The sequence below is a fragment of the Loxodonta africana genome, chromosome 27 (genome assembly GCF_030014295.1).
Source record: "Loxodonta africana isolate mLoxAfr1 chromosome 27, mLoxAfr1.hap2, whole genome shotgun sequence".
NCBI lineage: Eukaryota > Metazoa > Chordata > Mammalia > Proboscidea > Elephantidae > Loxodonta > Loxodonta africana.
This window is the reverse complement of record NC_087368.1, coordinates 32,811,190-32,829,676: the sequence shown is the minus strand read 5'-3', so window position 1 is coordinate 32,829,676 and position 18,487 is coordinate 32,811,190. Positions and strand designations below refer to the sequence as shown.

The 18,487-nt window shown below is 39.4% G+C and overlaps 1 protein-coding gene across 16 annotated transcripts in view; it reads left to right on the top strand.

Moving 5' to 3' along the window:
- The window catches only part of CLASP2 (cytoplasmic linker associated protein 2), a 186,655-nt gene that overhangs the window by 80,215 nt on the left and 87,953 nt on the right, over window positions 1-18,487 (top strand). For all 16 annotated transcript variants that reach the window (XM_064277442.1, XM_064277439.1, XM_064277447.1 and 13 more), the window contains 7 exons: window positions 3,123-3,268; window positions 5,477-5,612; window positions 9,052-9,122; window positions 10,526-10,585; window positions 11,655-11,732; window positions 12,345-12,512; window positions 18,065-18,120. In XM_064277442.1, coding sequence (XP_064133512.1) covers window positions 3,123-3,268; window positions 5,477-5,612; window positions 9,052-9,122; window positions 10,526-10,585; window positions 11,655-11,732; window positions 12,345-12,512; window positions 18,065-18,120 — 715 coding nt within the window. The remainder of the gene's footprint in view (window positions 1-3,122; window positions 3,269-5,476; window positions 5,613-9,051; window positions 9,123-10,525; window positions 10,586-11,654; window positions 11,733-12,344; window positions 12,513-18,064; window positions 18,121-18,487) is intronic.

The window sequence follows — 18,487 nt, the reverse complement described above, 5'->3', positions numbered from 1 at the left end:
AAACACGGGTCTGGTTTTGTTTTCACCCTTTGTATAAAAACTAACGGGATCGTTCTGGATATGTTACTTAGTAACTTTTTTTTTTTTAACTTAACAAACCATGCCTAGTCTGCACACCTGTATAGGTGTCAGGCATGTAAGAGTCACTCAGGTATTATTGAATGCAGATGAGCAGGTACCTGTATTCCTTAGTTCACAGGTACCTGTATTCCTTAGTTCACAGGTAGCTGTTTTCCTTAGCTCACAGGTAGCTGTATTCCTTAGTTCACAGGTAGCTGTTTTCCTTAGCTCACAGGTACCTGTATTCCTTAGCTCACAGGTAGCTGTTTTCCTTAGTTCACAGGTACCTGTATTCCTTAGTTCACAGGTAGCTGTATTCCTTAGTTCACAGGTACCTGTTTTCCTTAGTTCACAGGTAGCTGTATTCCTTAGTTCACAGGTACCTGTTTTCCTTAGTTCACAGGTACCTGTATTCCTTAGTTCACAGGTAGCTGTATTCCTTAGTTCACAGGTACCTGTTTTCCTTAGTTCACAGGTAGCTGTATACCTTAGTTCACAGGTACCTGTTTTCCTTAGTTCACAGGTAGCTGTATTCCTTAGTTCACAGGTACCTGTTTTCCTTAGTTCACAGGTACCTGTATTCCTTAGTTCACAGGTACCTGTTTTCCTTAGTTCACAGGTACCTGTATTCCTTAGTTCACAGGTACCTGTATTTCTTAGTTCACAGGTAGCTGTATTCCTTAGTTCACAGGTACCTGTTTTCCTTAGTTCACAGGTAGCTGTATTCCTTAGTTCACAGGTACCTGTTTTCCTTAGTTCACAGGTAGCTGTATTCCTTAGTTCACAGGTACCTGTTTTCCTTAGTTCACAGGTACCTGTATTCCTTAGTTCACAGGTAGCTGTATTCCTTAGTTCACAGGTACCTGTTTTCCTTAGTTCACAGGTAGCTGTATACCTTAGTTCACAGGTACCTGTTTTCCTTAGTTCACAGGTAGCTGTATTCCTTAGTTCACAGGTACCTGTTTTCCTTAGTTCACAGGTAGCTGTATTCCTTAGTTCACAGGTACCTGTTTTCCTTAGTTCACAGGTACCTGTATTCCTTAGTTCACAGGTACCTGTATTTCTTAGTTCACAGGTAGCTGTATTCCTTAGTTCACAGGTACCTGTTTTCCTTAGTTCACAGGTAGCTGTATTCCTTAGTTCACAGGTACCTGTTTTCCTTAGTTCACAGGTACCTGTATTCCTTAGTTCACAGGTACCTGTTTTCCTTAGTTCACAGGTACCTGTATTTCTTAGTTCACAGGTACCTGTTTTCCTTAGTTCACGGGTACCTGTATTCCTTAGTTCGCAGGTACCTGTTTTCCTTAGTTCACGGGTACCTGTATTCCTTAGTTCGCAGGTAGCTGTATTCCTTAGTTCGCAGCTACCTGTATTCCTTAGTTCACGGGTGCCTGTATTCCTTAGCTCGCGGGTACCTGTATTCTTTAGCTCGCAGGTACCTGTATTCTTTAGCTCACAGGTACCTGTATTCCTTAGTTCACAGGTACCTGTATTCCTTAGTTCACAGGTACCTGTATTCCTTAGTTCACAGGTACCTGTTTTCCTTAGCTCACAGGTACCTGTATTCCTTAGTTCACAGGTAACTGTATTCTTTAGCTCACAGGTACCTGTATTCCTTAGTTCAAAGCCATTTCCATTGGATAGATTTTTAGCTGGGCCTTCATTAGGGTCGCTGTGAGTCGGAATTGACTTGACAGCAGTGGGCTTTAAGTGATTTTATTTTTCTGCTGTTTTTCACCATGCTGCAGTGAATGCCCTTGTACACGTTTGTAACAGTGGCATTTATTTTTGTAGGTTAGGTTTTGAAATGTGGGGTTGTTGAGTAAAGAGTAGGTGCAATTTTATTTTAGTAGATACTGCCAAAATATTTTGAACAAAGGTATTAGTCATTTGTAATGTTACTTGTGTTGTTTGAGAGCATTTTTTAAATTTCCTGCTACAGGATACTATTAAGTCTTTAATTTTTGCCAATCCGAAGGGAGAAATTTATGTATCTTTGTTGTAATTTGTATTTGCATATCTGCTACTAAAGTAGATCATATTTTCATATTTTTTTTGCTCAATTTAGTAATTCTTTCTCTTTTATTTTCATTCTTTGTTTAAGGTCTCAGGTGTCATAGGTAAATTCTTCCTACCGTATTGTGTTTTTTTATTTTGTTTTTAATTAACCCTGTATACATGCCTTATAGAATTGCTCTCTTTTTAACGGTGGTTTCCCCTCGATCATATACCCCAAAGTAATATAAATATTCTTTCCGATTTTTTCATAATATTTACAGCTTGTTATTTTTACATTTGCATCTTGAATACATCTGAAGTTAAAAATTTACAAAATCTCAGAATTTAATGTGAAATTATGCATAGCAATGGTTTTGGTAAACAAACATTTAGCGTCTAAGTATGTGTGAGCACAGATGTGTACCTGTGTGTTTCTCTTTGGATTAATGTAATTTTATTATATGTATTTGGTGTTCACATAGAAAATATTTGGCAACTCTTAGTAAAAAGTATCGCTAACGGTATATAGAGAGGGAGAAAGAGTAGTGTGCTTCACAAATCCAGTGTGATCATGCTGAAATACAGGCATGATGGTGGCTTGATCGTTGTTGGTCTTTGATTTTGTACTTTTGCTGATGGATGAATGTAGTTCCAGATTTGGCCCTTTTAAAAATCGTTTCCCTCACTAGATAGCCGTGATGGTTACATGACGTTGTGAATACACGTAATGCCGCTGAATTGTATGTACGTTTTAAAATGGTAAATTTATGCTGTCTGTGTTTTACGATAGAAAAAACCACTCCCTTAAAACTTATCAACTTACACAGTACACGTGTTCATTATGCATATAACTAAGTCTAGAATGTTCTTTTCCAGAAAGTTCTTCTTTTTTGGTTTGTGTTACTTATTTTTAAGGTATTTATTGCTACCAGAATGTCTAAGTATAAATACACGAAGACATTATATGTGTTGCATTTAATTTATTAAATTTTGTTTAGGTGGCTCTCTCCCCTTTTTTTGGCATTGCCACCTTTTATGTCAATGATGAAAACTCTCTGTTTCAGCTTAAGAAGATTCGGTCATTGCTCGTGGCTGGAGCTGCGAACTATGACTGCTTTTTCCAACACCTGCGTTTGCTGGATGGCGCACTGAAACTTTCAGCTAAGGATCTCAGATCCCAGGTGGTTAGGGAAGCTTGTATTACTGTAGCGTAAGTATATTCTTTTTGTGATATTTATTTTTTATGAGCAGATTTAGTACGTACTGATTCGGCAGTCATTAAGTAAAGCGGTAGCAGGGTAACCCAAAGAATCATATGTATGACCCAGAAATCCAAGTTACATGAAATGCAAAGGACCTAGAAGAGTCAGAACTTTTGAAAAAGGAGAACAAGGTCAGAGGACTCACACGACCTGATTTCAAGACTTAACGAACACCTACGGTTGTTTGCCAGCCACATCCCGCACCCAACTAGGTATTTTCATATGCGCCACTATGCCGATTTTTTTTTACATGTTGCTGTAAAAAAATTAGCACAGTGCACTTTAAAAATACCTCGAGCGGGGGAGGGCATGGCTGGCAAACTAACGTAGAAGTTGTGTGTTATTTGCATAAAAGTATGGTATTATAAAGTTTAGTTTGCTATTGGTGAGGATAGACATAAGACCAGTTGGACCAAATAGTCTAGAAACATACCCATGCGTATTTGGTCAATTACGTTTTGACAAAGGGTGAGAGATGTGGCAGCCTGTTTCCGTAAAGATTTACACCTCTGGAAACCCTATGGGGCAGTTCTACTCTGTCCTGCAGGATCGCCATGAGTCAGAATTGACTTGACGGCAGTCGGTTTGTTGTTTGTTTGTTTGTTTTTTTGGTTTAAGGCAAGCCTTTTCAAGATAACGTCCAATAACGATTTTATTGGAATAATTGAATATCTACGGGAAAAAAGTCAGCCTCAGCCTTACTTTATATCACACACAAAAACTAACTTGAAATGGATTACAGGCCTAAACATGAAAGCTAAAAAATTGTAAAAGAAAACATAAGAGAAAATCCTCACAATTTTAGTGAGGGTGTAGTTTTTTTTAGATAAGATCCAGAAAGCACGAACCTCAAAAAAAAAAAAAAGATAAAGTAGGCATCATCAAAATGAAAGATTTTTACTCTTCCAAAAAATAGTGTGTGTAATATAAGAAAAAACATAATATTTTAGGAATAATTCTAACAAAGGGTATTGATGATATTCTTAGAAAAAAAAATAAAGCTTTTTGACATATTAAAGAAGTACTGAAAAATGAAATTTATACTGTATAATAAGTCTTGATATTGAAAAATGTCAGTTAGCACCAAATATGTCAGCCCTCAGATAGACTCAGTGAGTTTCATTGAAAGTCCCAGCAGATTTTGATTCTATAAGTTGTGTGAAAGAACAAAGGCCTGAGGATGACCAGGACCCACCTCAAGAACACAATGGGGGTGATTTGTGTCACCAGTTTGGAAAAATTACTTAGGAAATCTATGAGTGAAGTCAATGAGGTTCTGGTACTGAGTTAGAGAAGAAGAACATAACAGATATACCAGAAATAGAACTGTCAGTTCGAACCTTGATTTATGCGACAGGTGACACCTGCCTACTTCTGATTTGAAGTTCGTTTTTGCCTATGAGTTTAGACCTGGAAAACTGAAATTATAACTTGAGTCTGCGTATTTCGTTGAATTAAGAACCTGAGTTTTTGGAGTCGACTATCCCAATCATGTATTTTAATAAAATATAACTATATGGAAACCAACCAACACGGCATGTATTGTCAGAGCTGTCCATCTTAAGTGTTTTAACTAAAATCATCCAATTAAAGTCTAACTTAGGTTAGCTACTAATTTGGAAAAAGAAGACAGATTTCCTTAAAATGATGCAACTAACTAGTGTGGTAGAGTTGTAATTTCAATCAAGAATTCCAAAATCCTTGCCCAAGTCATGGAGTATTTGTGACCAGAAACGTGGTACCATTAACATAGACAATGTCTTGAGCACTGATTTGGGTAAGATTTTGAACTTGTTTTTAAAATACGTTTAACCGAAGATTGATGTTGGGGCATCAAAATGGAAATATCTGCTGAAGAATGGCTACAGGTCAGGCCAGTCAGAGTTATCTGACTGTCATTAACTTAGATTGATTGTCAAATTCCCGAAGTGCCATTGCAGAGAGGTGAGGAAAATGCCAAATTTTGACTTGGGAGCATCCAGGTAAAAGATGGGGAAAAGAAAAGGATATGTCAGTATTTGTACTTCCCTTTCTCTGTCACTAGAATGAATTAAAATAAAAATTCCTGAATTAATTCATTAAAAGAGTATTTTAAAATTCTGTGGTCCTATCTGTGTTTAATGTTAAACCATGTAACAACATTTTTGTCTTCGTAGCCATCTGTCAACAGTTTTGGGAAACAAGTTTGATCATGGCGCCGAGGCCATTGTGCCCACACTTTTTAATCTCGTCCCCAATAGTGCAAAAGTCATGGCAACTTCTGGATGTGCAGCGATCAGATTCATCATTCGGGTAGGTTGTTTCCTTTCTTTTTATTTAAATGGACTTAAGTCGCTGGCGAACTTTTTTTTTTTAACCCTTAAAGGAAAATAGCTATTGAATTATTTTCCTGATAATTAAAACAATACATGGTCAATATAGAACATTTAAGTAATACAGGGGCTAACAAAATAAGTATGCTTGCATATTTACATGTACATGTGTGTACATATATGTCTATATATATGCGTGTGTGTAAAATCACAGGTATTACAGGTAATAATGAAAGATAGCAGGCAGATTCTTAATTTAGCTTTTCATCTGTATCTCTTTTTCAATCATCTAGTTATTGAAGATGCACAAAAGAACAGACTTTTAAAAATTATTTTTCTTTCTTGAATTCCACTCTTCTACAATTAGCAATTTAGTGTGTCCTTTTTTTTCCCATACTTCTATCAAACATATTTGCTACACAAATGGAAGATGTGTGTGTGTGTATGAATACACACACACACACACACCAATCTTGCTACCATTGAGTTGATTTCATCTCATAGTGACCCTATGGGACAGGGAATAACTGCTCCATAGGGTTTCCACGGCTTCGGTCTTTACGGAAGCAGGCTGCCACATCTTTCTTCCTCAGAGCAGCTGGTGGGTTCAAACCACCCACCTTTTGGTTAGCAGCTAAACTTTGCTTGGCCCTTGAACATTATGATAATGCTAGAATCATCTGCTAATATTTTAGTTAAGAATTTTGCACTTGTTTTAATGAATGAGTCTTGTATAATTTTCTGTATTTTCCTGTGTTTTATGCATTTTGTTATATTATTCTGTTATTAGAGTTTGATGATCTTTGAAATTATCTAATAGTATTTCCAGTGTTTTAGGTTACAGTACAGATTTTAAGAATCTTTGTCATAAGGTTGCATATCCTATTTTCATAATTTAAAAGAATCTCTACCGCTGTAGTTGTGATACCACTTTTTTTATGATAATGTTATGCATTTATATTTTTTATACTTGCCAAGGCCATTATTACGGGTCTTTCATGAGCTTCAAGTTGTAGTTTTACTGCTTTCTAGTGTGGTTCTTTAGTTTTTTCTCATTCTTTAGTTTCTGCATTTAAGTTTTGTAAATCCTTTTTTCTACCTGCTTTTTGGCTTATTTTATTTATTTCTGGATCTTTATGCTATGTCTAAATCATTGGGATGCTGGCAAAGCCAAACTCGGAAGAAAATTTACAGCCTCGTAATATTAAGTAAGAAGCTGTGACAGATTACCTAAGGGTGTACCATTCTCTTCGTATTTCTACATCATTTGTAATAGCTGTTTCAGCTGACCTCTGAATTATATAATAATAGTGCTTTCATTTTCAAATGGCTCTTTTGTCCTTATCCTCATTATTTTCTAATTTCATGATACTCTGCTCAGGAAATTTTATTATATGATTTCTTTTTTTTGTGATTGCGTTGAAATTTTATTAACGTGCTAGTTGATCATCAGCTTATACTCTTAGGCCTTTAGCATTTGTGGAGTATGGGATCCACTGGTAGCGTATGAAGTTCTTTATTCACCACTAAGTCAGTCTTAATGTTTATGCTATTTCAAATTCTTTATAGTCTCGTTTTATCTGGCCAATTCCGATTATAGGTTTTGTCAGTTTATTTTCCTAACAGCTCTTGGTCACAGTTTTTGACTGTTAGCATCTCGAAATGCTATTTTTTCTGCTTTATTTTTTCATTGTGTTTTCTTTTTATCTGTTTCTTGTTTTCTTTTCATCCTCCTGTAATTTAGAAGTTCCGCATTCTTCGTCCATGTTTGTTTTACTTTCCCCTTTTTAAAAACATACACTTTACCTTTCTTGTGCCAGAATTTTTTTCCTAACCATTGAATTCAGTTTAACAAAGACACTTCTATTTTCAGCAGTTGGGATTAACTGTAACGTTTTACTGCTTTTATTCTTGACCAGTGTTATTGGTATACTCTCACTTCTCGTTTTTGAATGGGTCCTAGGTCATTTTAGTTTGACTTCCAGGTTTTTTTCCTTGCATGTTTTGAAATGGCTTTTCTTCGCCCTTACACAAGAACTAAAACCTGACTGCTGCGTTTTAGGTTCACAATCCTTTTGCCTCAGAGCTGTCCTCTTAACTGCTCTTTTTTTCTCTCTGAGATACCATTTGATTCTTTTATAGCCAAAAAAAAAAAAAAATTCCATGATTTGTTTCTTCTCTTTCATTCGCCCAGTGTTTTTCCTCTGTTACTCTTGTTATAAACATTTTGAAACTCTTAATGTCGTTTATTACTGCCTGGGTAGCTTTTGCCCTTTGACTTACAGTGGTGCGTGTGCTCAGGATGAATTCTTTTACATTCTGCTTATTTGACAGTACCCCTTCTGCCATTCTTAGGCTTTACACTTTATTCTTTGTTTCCAAATTGCTCATTTGTCATGAGTTTTGTCCCATGTTTTTGACATAATATCCCATCATCTCATTGAAAAACAAATGTTTTAAATCTCATTTCTGTGTGTGTGTGTTTCCTTTGTTTCCCAGAGAACTGCATCCTCAGATAGCTCTCCCTGATTCCTGATTCTTTTCTACATTCTAGAGAAGCTTGTTTTCACTTGTCAACTTGTATTAATACAGTCAAGTCTAAATTGTTATGACTTAGTGTTTGGTCGAATGGTTGTCTGTGATTATAAGGGTCACTCTTCGTCCTTTGGTACAGCTCCTGCTGAATGTGGTACAGCTATAGTTAGGGCTGCATTCCTCCCATCCCAGCCATTATGCTGGACGTGGTTAGCCTACCAGTGGGGCTTGTGTGTGTGTGTGTGTGCGCGCGCACGCGCGCACGTGTGTACAGCAGGGTGGGGGGGAGGTTATGAGCGATCAGAGGGGGCTGAATGTGAGAACTCCTATGTAGGCTGTGTAGCTAGGGTATCTGTATGGGTATTACCTCCATATTGTTGTTACGTTGTTAGGTGCCGTTGATTCGGTTCCAACTCATGGCAACCCTGTGTGCAACAGAACAAAACCCTGCCCGGTTCTGCGCCATCCTCACAGTTGTTGTTAACACTTGAGCCCATTGTTGCAGCCACTGTGTCAATCCATCTCGTTGAGGGGCTTCCTCTTTTTCGCTGACCCTCTACTTTACCAAGCATGATGTTCTTCTCCAGGGACTGATCCCTCCTGATAACATGTCCAAAGTATGTGAGACGTAGCCTCACCATCCTTGCTTCTAAGGAGCATTCTGGCTGTACTTCTTCCAAGACAGATTTGTTCCTTCTTTTACCTCCGCATTATTGTTATTGTTGTTGTATGCCATTGAGTCGATTCTGACAGTGGTTTCAGAATCTGATTTTATGCTTTTATTGTCCTGTTCTAACTTAAATACTTGAATGTGAAGGAAATAGAAGAAGGGACTTTGCGAAGTTCACAGTAGTTTTGAACTTTTTCTAAAATATGTTTTTCAGCATACTCATGTACCCAGACTCATACCATTAATAACAAGCAATTGCACATCAAAATCCGTTCCTGTGAGGAGGTAAGCTCCGGGGGGATTTTTTTTTTAACTGTAGCTGTAACGTTGCTTTCTTTAATTCTCAGTCTGTCACAAACGTTGTTTGTTACTAATTTCTTGCTTTCCGGAAACTGTAATAAATTTTTCATCTTATCTCATGTAAAGGAAGGTCCTGGGGCGATGATAATGACCACCCGTTTTAGTTTTATCACATCAAAGCTGTGGTTTATTCGGGACGCTGGATCGCTGTGGGTTTCAGCGAGCACGGCATCTGGAGTTGGGTCCGGGCTAGGGGCCGGCACCTGCCACCAGCTGACCCGCCTTGGTGATCGTTTTAACTGCTCTGGACCTTACTGTCTGTACATGTTGATAGCACTAATGATGTTGATCCCATAGAATTGTAAGGATTAACCAAGATACACATTGCTGAAACTCGCCACAGTGCTCAGAACAAAGTAAGCAGTCTTGTTACTGTGCTCGCCTGCTTGCCTCCACGTGCACACGAGAGCTTGTGCTCTCTTTCTGTCTGTGATTTCTGCAATTTTTAGTGTCAGCACCATTCACCAGAGGTATTTCTCCTAGGAGCTAGTACAGTATTCGCTTATTCAGCGTTCATGACAGCTTTATGGAACGTGACCACTGCAGATAACGAAAATTGGCTGTCATCCATCAGTTCCTCTGTAGGTAGTGCTTGAGTTGACATCCTGTGCCTACGTGGAGATGCCCGTGAGCTAGTTGGAACTCGGACTTAACAGCTGAGGTGGAGAACCAGTGCAGGAGATGGAGGATTAGATCTGAAGAGCATAGCTGATAGTCAGAGCTAAGGGTGGATGTTGTTAGTCACATGAAGTGGGCTGAGGTCAGTGCCAGCCAGACAAGCGCCTGTTTAAGAGTGGGTGGAGAAAGAGAAGAAGTGTTAATAGTGAAAGAAAAACGGGACAGAGCTGTGTCATCAGATACCAGGGAAGAAGAGGAACTCAAGAAGGAGACAGTTGAAAAAGCTGAGAACTAGAGGGCTTGGGAGGAAATGTACAAATGTTTACTTCAAAATCACGTGCGGGTATACAGTGTAAATAGGGAAATGTAGAATGCGAGATCCTGTTGGCATGTCTTTCTCGGTCACTATTGTGTATCTTCAGTGTCTAGTGCATAGTAGCTGCTTCATAAATATTTTTAAATTAATAAATGAAATTTGTTATATTTTATAGTAGACAAACATTTTAAGTTAAAATTATGAGGAGCTCCTAAGGTCTTTTTAATAGATTTAGTGTAAGAATAGCTGGAATAAGTTAAGAGGTATTCAACAGTTAAGATCTCCAAAAATTTTTTAACATATAATTCAGCGGGCAAAGTGTAATATTATAGAAGAAAGTGTTAGTGCAGTTCTTAACATAACATGTAATTATAATGTAACTTGTATTTTTCAGGCGCTCCTTTGAGTTCCTAGATTTGCTGTTACAGGAGTGGCAGACTCACTCATTGGAAAGGTACGCAGAAACTCTCCTTCCCTGTGCCCTCCCCCATTGCCACTGCTTCTTTAGAAGTTGGTGGTATTGGTTTTGCATTATTTCTCATTTTGCTTAAAGGTTATTTGTATTGGTTTTCCTTTAAAGATGTGGCGTTGTTCTTCTCTTAATTGTTGCAGCGTGTATAGTATACTTCCTTCTTTGTGGGGTGGATAAGGCCTTCTTAACTAGAATAGGATATGTAAGATACTGCAGGTTGAGTTGGGCAAAATTTTTAATATGTATCTCTACTCATGTGAGAGAGGTTTTCTGAGATACAGCTAATCAAGTAGTGAATGATTTAAGACAGAAGGAAGGGGCATCCTTTCAGAGGAAAGAGAGAAACTGTTGGAAAGTTTCACCTCATCATCATGAGGTGTCGTCGGTCAAGTGTATACTGGGCCGTGCGTAATGTAGCTCTGAGAGGAATGAGAGGAAAACGGTGGGCAGCAGCTGGTCACTGGCTAGTCGCGCGGCTCTGTTTTTCATTAGTTTCAAGTTTGAAGCTTGGTAATACCTGCTGATTCCCATTTTTGTGGAAATCCTTAAATCATATATTATCCTGTCACAGCCTATTTTTAAAAAATAGAATTTGTTGTTTAATGTAGGCATGATATAATTCTAGGCTTTCTTTAAATTCTTTGGTGGTAGTTGCTATTCAGTTTGGTCAGATTGTAACTGATTAGCCTCTTAGCAAATTGTTGTTTACAGTGGGTGAGTGACTTAGAAACCACATGGAAGTTTTTTTTTTTTTTTTTTAATTAAAAAAGGTGAAATTTGAGTACTGTATATTTATAAATTTATATTGGATTCCTTATAAAAATAATTGTTGTCAGGGTTATAGTGAGTGAATTATTAGAAGGAAACCATGCATGAGTGGAATACATGGGGTGGGCTCTTAGAACAATCCTGCTGTCTTAGATTTATTGTAATGCACTGACAAATCCATTCACTTGCCCCTTTGTCATTGATGTTAACATATAGGCAGTATCGTTGGTGGTGAAATACACACCTTTATACAAGAATATAATGATAGATATTTATTTTATAGACATGCAGCTGTCTTGGTCGAAACAATTAAGAAGGGAATTCATGATGCTGATGCTGAGGCCAGAGTGGAGGCAAGAAAGTAAGTTTACAGTGTGTTTTTGTGACATTTTAACCAGACTTTGGTCGTTTCTCTGAAAGGAGTTGTACTGGGAGAATAAACATATCGGAGGCGTCCCAAGTATTCTGCTTCCCTAGTTCGTTGATACAGTTTGGATTGGTGTTTCTCCATTAAATCTTCACTAGCCGACTGACTGGTCTGTGTAGTCATCAGTGTTGCTATCCCATCACAACCTTGTCACTTTCATTGTAAATAAAAATCACTAATATGTTGAACATGTGTACCTAATGTTCTGTGAGGCACTTGGCAGACATGATTTTCTAATTGTTAAAATGATTCCACAAAGTGGATGTTACCTCCATGGGTAGCGGCTGAGGTTTGGAGATTTTGCAGTTTTCTCGGGGCCGGGTAAACCGTGGGCGGCACAGCCAAGTTTCAAACTGAGGTCTGCTTTCATGGTCTACTGTGTTTCTGCTGAAACGTGTTGAATTTATCCACATCGCACTTAGTAGATGTATTAAAACCTGTGGGCTCATCTTTATTCTTCCTGAACGTGTGCATTTTGCTGTTAATGCCTAATCATAGAAGCTGTTACCTCATGCCATTTTCTTTTCCTTCTTGTTTGTTTTACAGGACATACATGGGTCTTAGAAACCACTTTCCTGGTGAAGCTGAGACATTGTATAATTCCCTGGAGCCATCTTATCAGAAGAGTCTTCAAACTTACTTAAAGAGTTCTGGCAGCGTGGCATCTCTTCCTCAGTCAGACAGGTCCTCATCCAGCTCACAAGAAAGTCTCAAGTAAGGTTCATTTATGTGATCATTACTGATTTCTTCTTGCCCCCTACTCCCCAAAGTTACTTAAGTTGTCATTGTTAGTTGCCATTGAGTTGGTTCTAGCCCATGGTGAAGGTTGGTGCTCGGCTACTAGGTGAAAGGTTGATAGTTGGAACCCACCGAGAGGTGCCTCAGAAGACAGGCCTAGCAGCCTGCTTCAGAAAGGTCACGGCCTTCAAAACCCTGTGGAGCAGTTCTACTCCACGCACATGGGGTCGCCATGAGCACTTAAGTTGAATGGTTGAGTATCACTTGCATTCACCTAAAGCCTTAAAAAAAAGGTTGATTCAAGTGTACTTAATGTCTTCGGTCTATTTTCTCAAGGGTTGGGTTACATGCTAGCGTGGCTTCTCTGTACACTCATATCTGTGAAGAAGATTGAGAGGCACTGATCTTTATACTTTTTTTTAAATTGTGCTTTAAGTGAAGGTTTATAAATCAAGTCAGTCTCTCATACAAAAAGTTATATACACCTTGCTATGTACTCCTAGCTGCTCTCCCCCTAATGAGACCGTACACTCCTTCTCTCCACCCTCTATTCCCCATGTCCATTCAACCAGCTCCTGTCCACTTCTGCTTTCTCATCTTTACTCCTCTCTTACGATCCAGTCCAATCCCTATTTGAACAGTTGGCTTTGGGAATGGTTCCAGTTTTGGGCTAACAGAGGGTCTGGGGACTGTGACCTCCAGGGTCTCTCTAGTCTCACCATTAAGTCTGGTATATACTTTTTTTTAATGTACTAAGAATTAAAAAAAAAAAATTTTTTTTTTTATGTAAGAATAGTACATAAAATAAGTAACCCATTTCTGGGGCATTGTAATGGAGATTGAGAACTTATTGCAGGAGTGTTACACAGCCCTGGGTGGCTAGTAAAATCTGTATTGCTTTCCTTCCTCACCGCTTGCTCAGCTTAAGAATTCAGCAAATCCCTCGGGGTGCAAAGTTACCCAGTATCTGACTCACTTCTCTGTAACTTCCTTCTCATTATTATGGTGAGATCCATGGATCTTTGCTGCCTTGGCAGCCCTGTCCCTACTTACTGTCGTACTTACCCAGTGAGATTGTTACAAGCTTTCGTGGCCTTTCTGCTTCTCATCAGCGGCTTCTGTCCATCTTCAAGGCTTTCTGCTCTGTGCCAAGTATCTCCAGATTCCCCAGGGAAGAGTGGCTCAAAGAAGGTCAGCTTGCCTCTCTGTAATTTCCTTCTCTTTGGGAGTTTGAACCCCACAGAGATTTCTGGTTGTCTTGGCAGCATCCTGATACAGGGCTGGGATGAGGGTGAGGCAAGAGAGGCACCTATCATGCAGAATTTAAGAGGCACTTGGGTCTTGTGAATACTGTTGTTCTGAAAGTATCATATGCGTATATATGTGTATACATACATTGATACACATACATGTACATGTAGATAAATGCGTGTTTCTATATAAAAGTAGTCTTGCCAAAGTCATGTCTGCATCAGATCAGTCTTCTGGATCTGTCAGTTTACAGGAAATAACATGGAACAGATGAAAATATTGTGATAATATGGGAGTACAACTGGCAAAAATCCCCAGTGTGGGAATTTCTATAGAATAAACAACCAAGTTCCTTCAACACAGAAAATGGGCGGAAATAAAGGAAGCAGGACCTACAGCTTAAAACAATTTTTTTTTTTAATTAATACTTCTTGTGTTTAAGGCGAAACTTTACACAGCAGGTTAGGTTCCAATTTAACAATTTCTTTACAACTTAGTGATACTGTTTACATTTTCACCAAGTGCCACCGTTCCTATTCACTCCATCTGGTTGTACCATTTCCAGTTCTCTAGTTTCCCTGCCCCCTTACCTTCTCATCTTTGGCTTCAGAGTAATTTTGGACCATTTGTAAAACAAATTTAGGAGGCGTATCAAACACATTTAATGTGTGGACCTCTTGATTTGAACAAACTAACTATAAAAAATATTAAGGCAAGACTTAATGGTCTGACTGAGACTAGAAGAATCCTGGCGGTCATGGTCCCCAAACCGTCTGTTGGCCCAGGACAGGAACCATTCCCGAAGAAAACTCATCAGACATGGAAGGGACTGGACAGTGGGTTGGAGAGAGATGCTGATAAAGAGTGAGCTACTTGTATCAGGAGGACACTTGAGACTGTGTTGGCGTCTCCTGTCTGGAGTGGAGATGGGAGGGTAGAGAGGGTTAGAAACTGGCAAAACCGTCACGAAAGGAGATACTGGAAGGAGGGAGCAGGCTGACTCATTAGGGGGAGAGTAAGTGGGAGTAGGGAGTAAGGTGTATATAAGCTTTTATGTGACAGACTGACTTGATTTGTAAACTTTCACTTAAAGGACAATAAAAATTATTTTAAAAAAATATTGAGGAAGCTGGGATATCTGAATACCAGGTAGACATTTAATGACATCCATGAATTGTCAGATTTTTAAGGGTGATGACAGTATTGCAGTTTGTTTTTTAAAACAGTGCTTGTATGTTTTTAAGACAGTATTTAATAGTATAGATGAAGAGGGAGGCAGAGAGGGAGAGGGGTGTGTGTCTGTCTGAGGGGTATGTGTGTCTGTCTGAGGGGTGTGTGTGTGTGTCTGAGGGGAGTGTGTGTGTCTGAGGGGTGTGTGTGTCTGAGGGGGTGTGTGTGTGTCTGAGGGGTGTGTGTGTGTGTGTCTGAGGGGTGTGTGTGTGTGTGTCTGAGGGGGTGTGTGTGTGTGTGTCTGAGGGTGTGTGTGTGGGTGTGTCTGAGGGGGTGTGTGTCTGTCTGAGGGTGTGTGTGTGTGTCTGAGGGGCCGAGACAGTTGGAACAAGGTTAGCAATAAGTTGATGAACGCCGTAGGTGGATGTGGGTACTGGGCGGGTTTTTCTCTACTTTCATATATGTTTGAATTTTTCATTAAAAGTTAACCAAGAAATAAATTGATTAAAAATACATGTCTTGAGGTGGAATTTTTACAGCAACAAACTGAACCTGTTCTTAACCAGGGCTTCAGACTGTTCATTCCAGTTTGCACCCCTGCTGAGAATTTGCATTCCTGCCCCAGATATACTGAATCAGAATCTGCACTTCAAGGAGATCCCCAGGTGATTCTTATGTATAACTTCCTGGGAACTCGCTAGAAATGCGAATTCCTAGCAGGGGTTCAAAGCGCAGTTCTTAACTACACTAAAGAGAATATTCATGTAGTTATTTTTGTGACAACAAACACTAGAAACTGCATAAATTGCCATCAGGGAGGAACTATTTACAAGGTGGTAGAAGCAGAAAAAAAAACTACGGTATTGTTCAAAGAGAGGTAAATTTATTGTGTGGCCTAACGGGTATACAAAGCTACCATTGGTATAAAAAGGGGGGCGTGTGTATAGTCGTCCACCCATACACATAAGCCTAGAGTGTCCCTGGAAGAGGAAAGACAAGGGTTGGTGGTAATGGTTGTCTCTGTGGAGGATCCCGTGTGGAAGGAGACTTGCTTTTCCACATATTTTCTACCGTTTTTGTTTCTCCCATGCATGTGTGATGCTTTTTTTTAAAAAACGTAAAAAAGAAAAGAAAACATTTTGAAGCCTGTTCTCTGTGGCTTCTCTTCTGGTCTTTAGGTGGTGTTCTGTTCGTGGCGGGTCACTGGGTTGTGATTTCAGAGCTCTAAGATGGTTCTAAATAAAGCATTTCCCCCGAGTCGGGTCAGTTGGGGGCTCTTAGAAAGACCTATGACCCATGGCCCTAGTTTCAGAAGAGCACCTGTACACAAGCTCAGTGACACACGTTTTTTTAATAAAAGCAGATCTGATCTGATTTCAAAAAATAATTAATGTAAGAGTAATTAACTCATCTAAACATCTATTTAAAATTATGGTGACCGCCTCACCTGAAATGAGCTCTTTGTTGCTCTTTCTCAGTTTTATTTTAGTATTCTCAGACTTTAAAGTATACGTGAACCTTAAAGATCTTGTTAAAATGCAGGTTTGTATTCAGGAGGTCTCACTTTTTACAAGCCCCTTGGTGATGCCAAAGCTGTTTGTCCATGGACCATACTTTGAGTAGCAAAATTATTTTACTTAGTACAGTATCTGGCACAGTGGTTAAGCATTTGGCTGCTAACCAAAAGATCGCCAGTTTAAATCCACCAGGTGCTTCTCGGAAACCCTATGGGGCAGTTCTCCTCTGTCCTGTAGGGACACTGTGAGTCGGAATCGACTCGATGGCAGTGGGTTTGGGTTTTGATAGCAACTTTAAACATTTTGTTGTTAGTTGCGGTTGACTCAGTTCTGCCTCAGGGCAACCCCATGAGTCGCAGAGTAGAACTGCTCCATAGGGTTTTCCTTGCCGTAATCTTAATGAAAGCAGATCACCAGGCCTATCTTCCACCTTACGCCTGGGTGGGTTAACAACTTTAAATTTTTGGACCTTAAAGTGGCCTCCCTCAATATAAGATGATAGCAATTTTAGAGGACAGTTATAAAAATTATATAACACTGGGTTTAATAATGAACTACCAAATTTACTATTTGATGATATAACTTAAATAATATTTTTCTGGCATAAATCAGTTTGAGGTTTTTGCTTCCCTCTCCTACCCTTGGTGGCATAATGGTTAAGAACTACGGCTGCTAACCAAAAGGTCAGCAGTTCGAATCCACCAGGCAGTTCTTGGAAACCCTATGGGTCAGCTCTACTCTGTCCTGTAGGGTTGCTATGAGTGGAAATTGACTTGACAGCAAGGGGATTGGTTTTCAGTGTTTCCCCTACCCCTTAAAACTTTATAGATGTACTTTCCAGATCCCGATTACATACCTATTTAGCTGTATTATGTATCCGTGGGCTGCAGAGTACCATTGTAATTGCTAATGTGTTGTCTTTGGCAGTGGCTCTTAGCCTTTTTTCTGCTGGCCCAGGCAGTGACACTGATAGCGCTGCTGTGGGTAGCAGATTATCTACATGATAGATAACTGCCTGAATTGCCACTGGCCACAACCATGTGGCTTAGGTGAGAGAGTTACCTGTGTGCTGGTAGTAACCCTGCCTGTCTCTCCTTCTGAGTAAAATAGCAGACTGCATGTGGTTCAGAGCGCTGTCATTGAGGCCTCTGTGCTGGGCACTGATGGGTGCTGAGGACTAGGCTGTACAGAAGTAACCCTGCCTGTCTCTCCCTTTGAGCAAAACAGCAGACTGCAAGTAGTTGAGAGTGCTGTCATTGAGCCTCTGTGCTGGGCACTGGTGGTGCTGAGGTCCAGAGTGTACAGAAGTAACCCTGCCCCGTGTTCTGTAGAGCTTACAGTCTTTACTCACTGCCAGTACTTCATTTTTGCGTCACAGCCTGTTGAGATAACCATTGATCTGTGGTGACATATGTTTGAGAACAATTGTTGTAAAATGATTTGTAAATGAAAGTTAAAATTAGAAGTACTTTGGGAACTTGTAGTTGTAACTTATGTTTTCTTCAGAAAACTCACTGAAGTATTTCACTATTTTCAGAAAAAGTGGTAAATCAAGTCTTCTTACTAAAAGCCCTTTTTTTTACTTTGCAGTCGTCCTTTTTCTTCCAAATGGTCTACAGCAAACCCGTCAACTGTGGCTGGAAGAGGTAATGGCCTTTTTAAGAATGGTAGCATACTTTATCTCTAAGGTAGCAACTTTTTAACAGCTTGCAGGTGAGTCACAGTGGAAAAATCATATTACATCCTAACCCAGTACCACACAAATACACTATACCTGTGTGTATGCCTGCGGTGTACAAGTACACTATATGCAGAAGTTCCGTGAAACACTACTTACGCATTCTTGTGATGCACTCTGTTTTTTATTCCATTTCATCCCTTAAAAAATGCTGGTTATGTCCTGGTCATTTGATTTCACGGCCTACTAATGGGACCTGACTCACAGTTGAGGAGCCCTGGTGGCACACTGGTTAAGTGCTTGGCTGCTAACCAAAAGATCGGCAGCTCAAACCC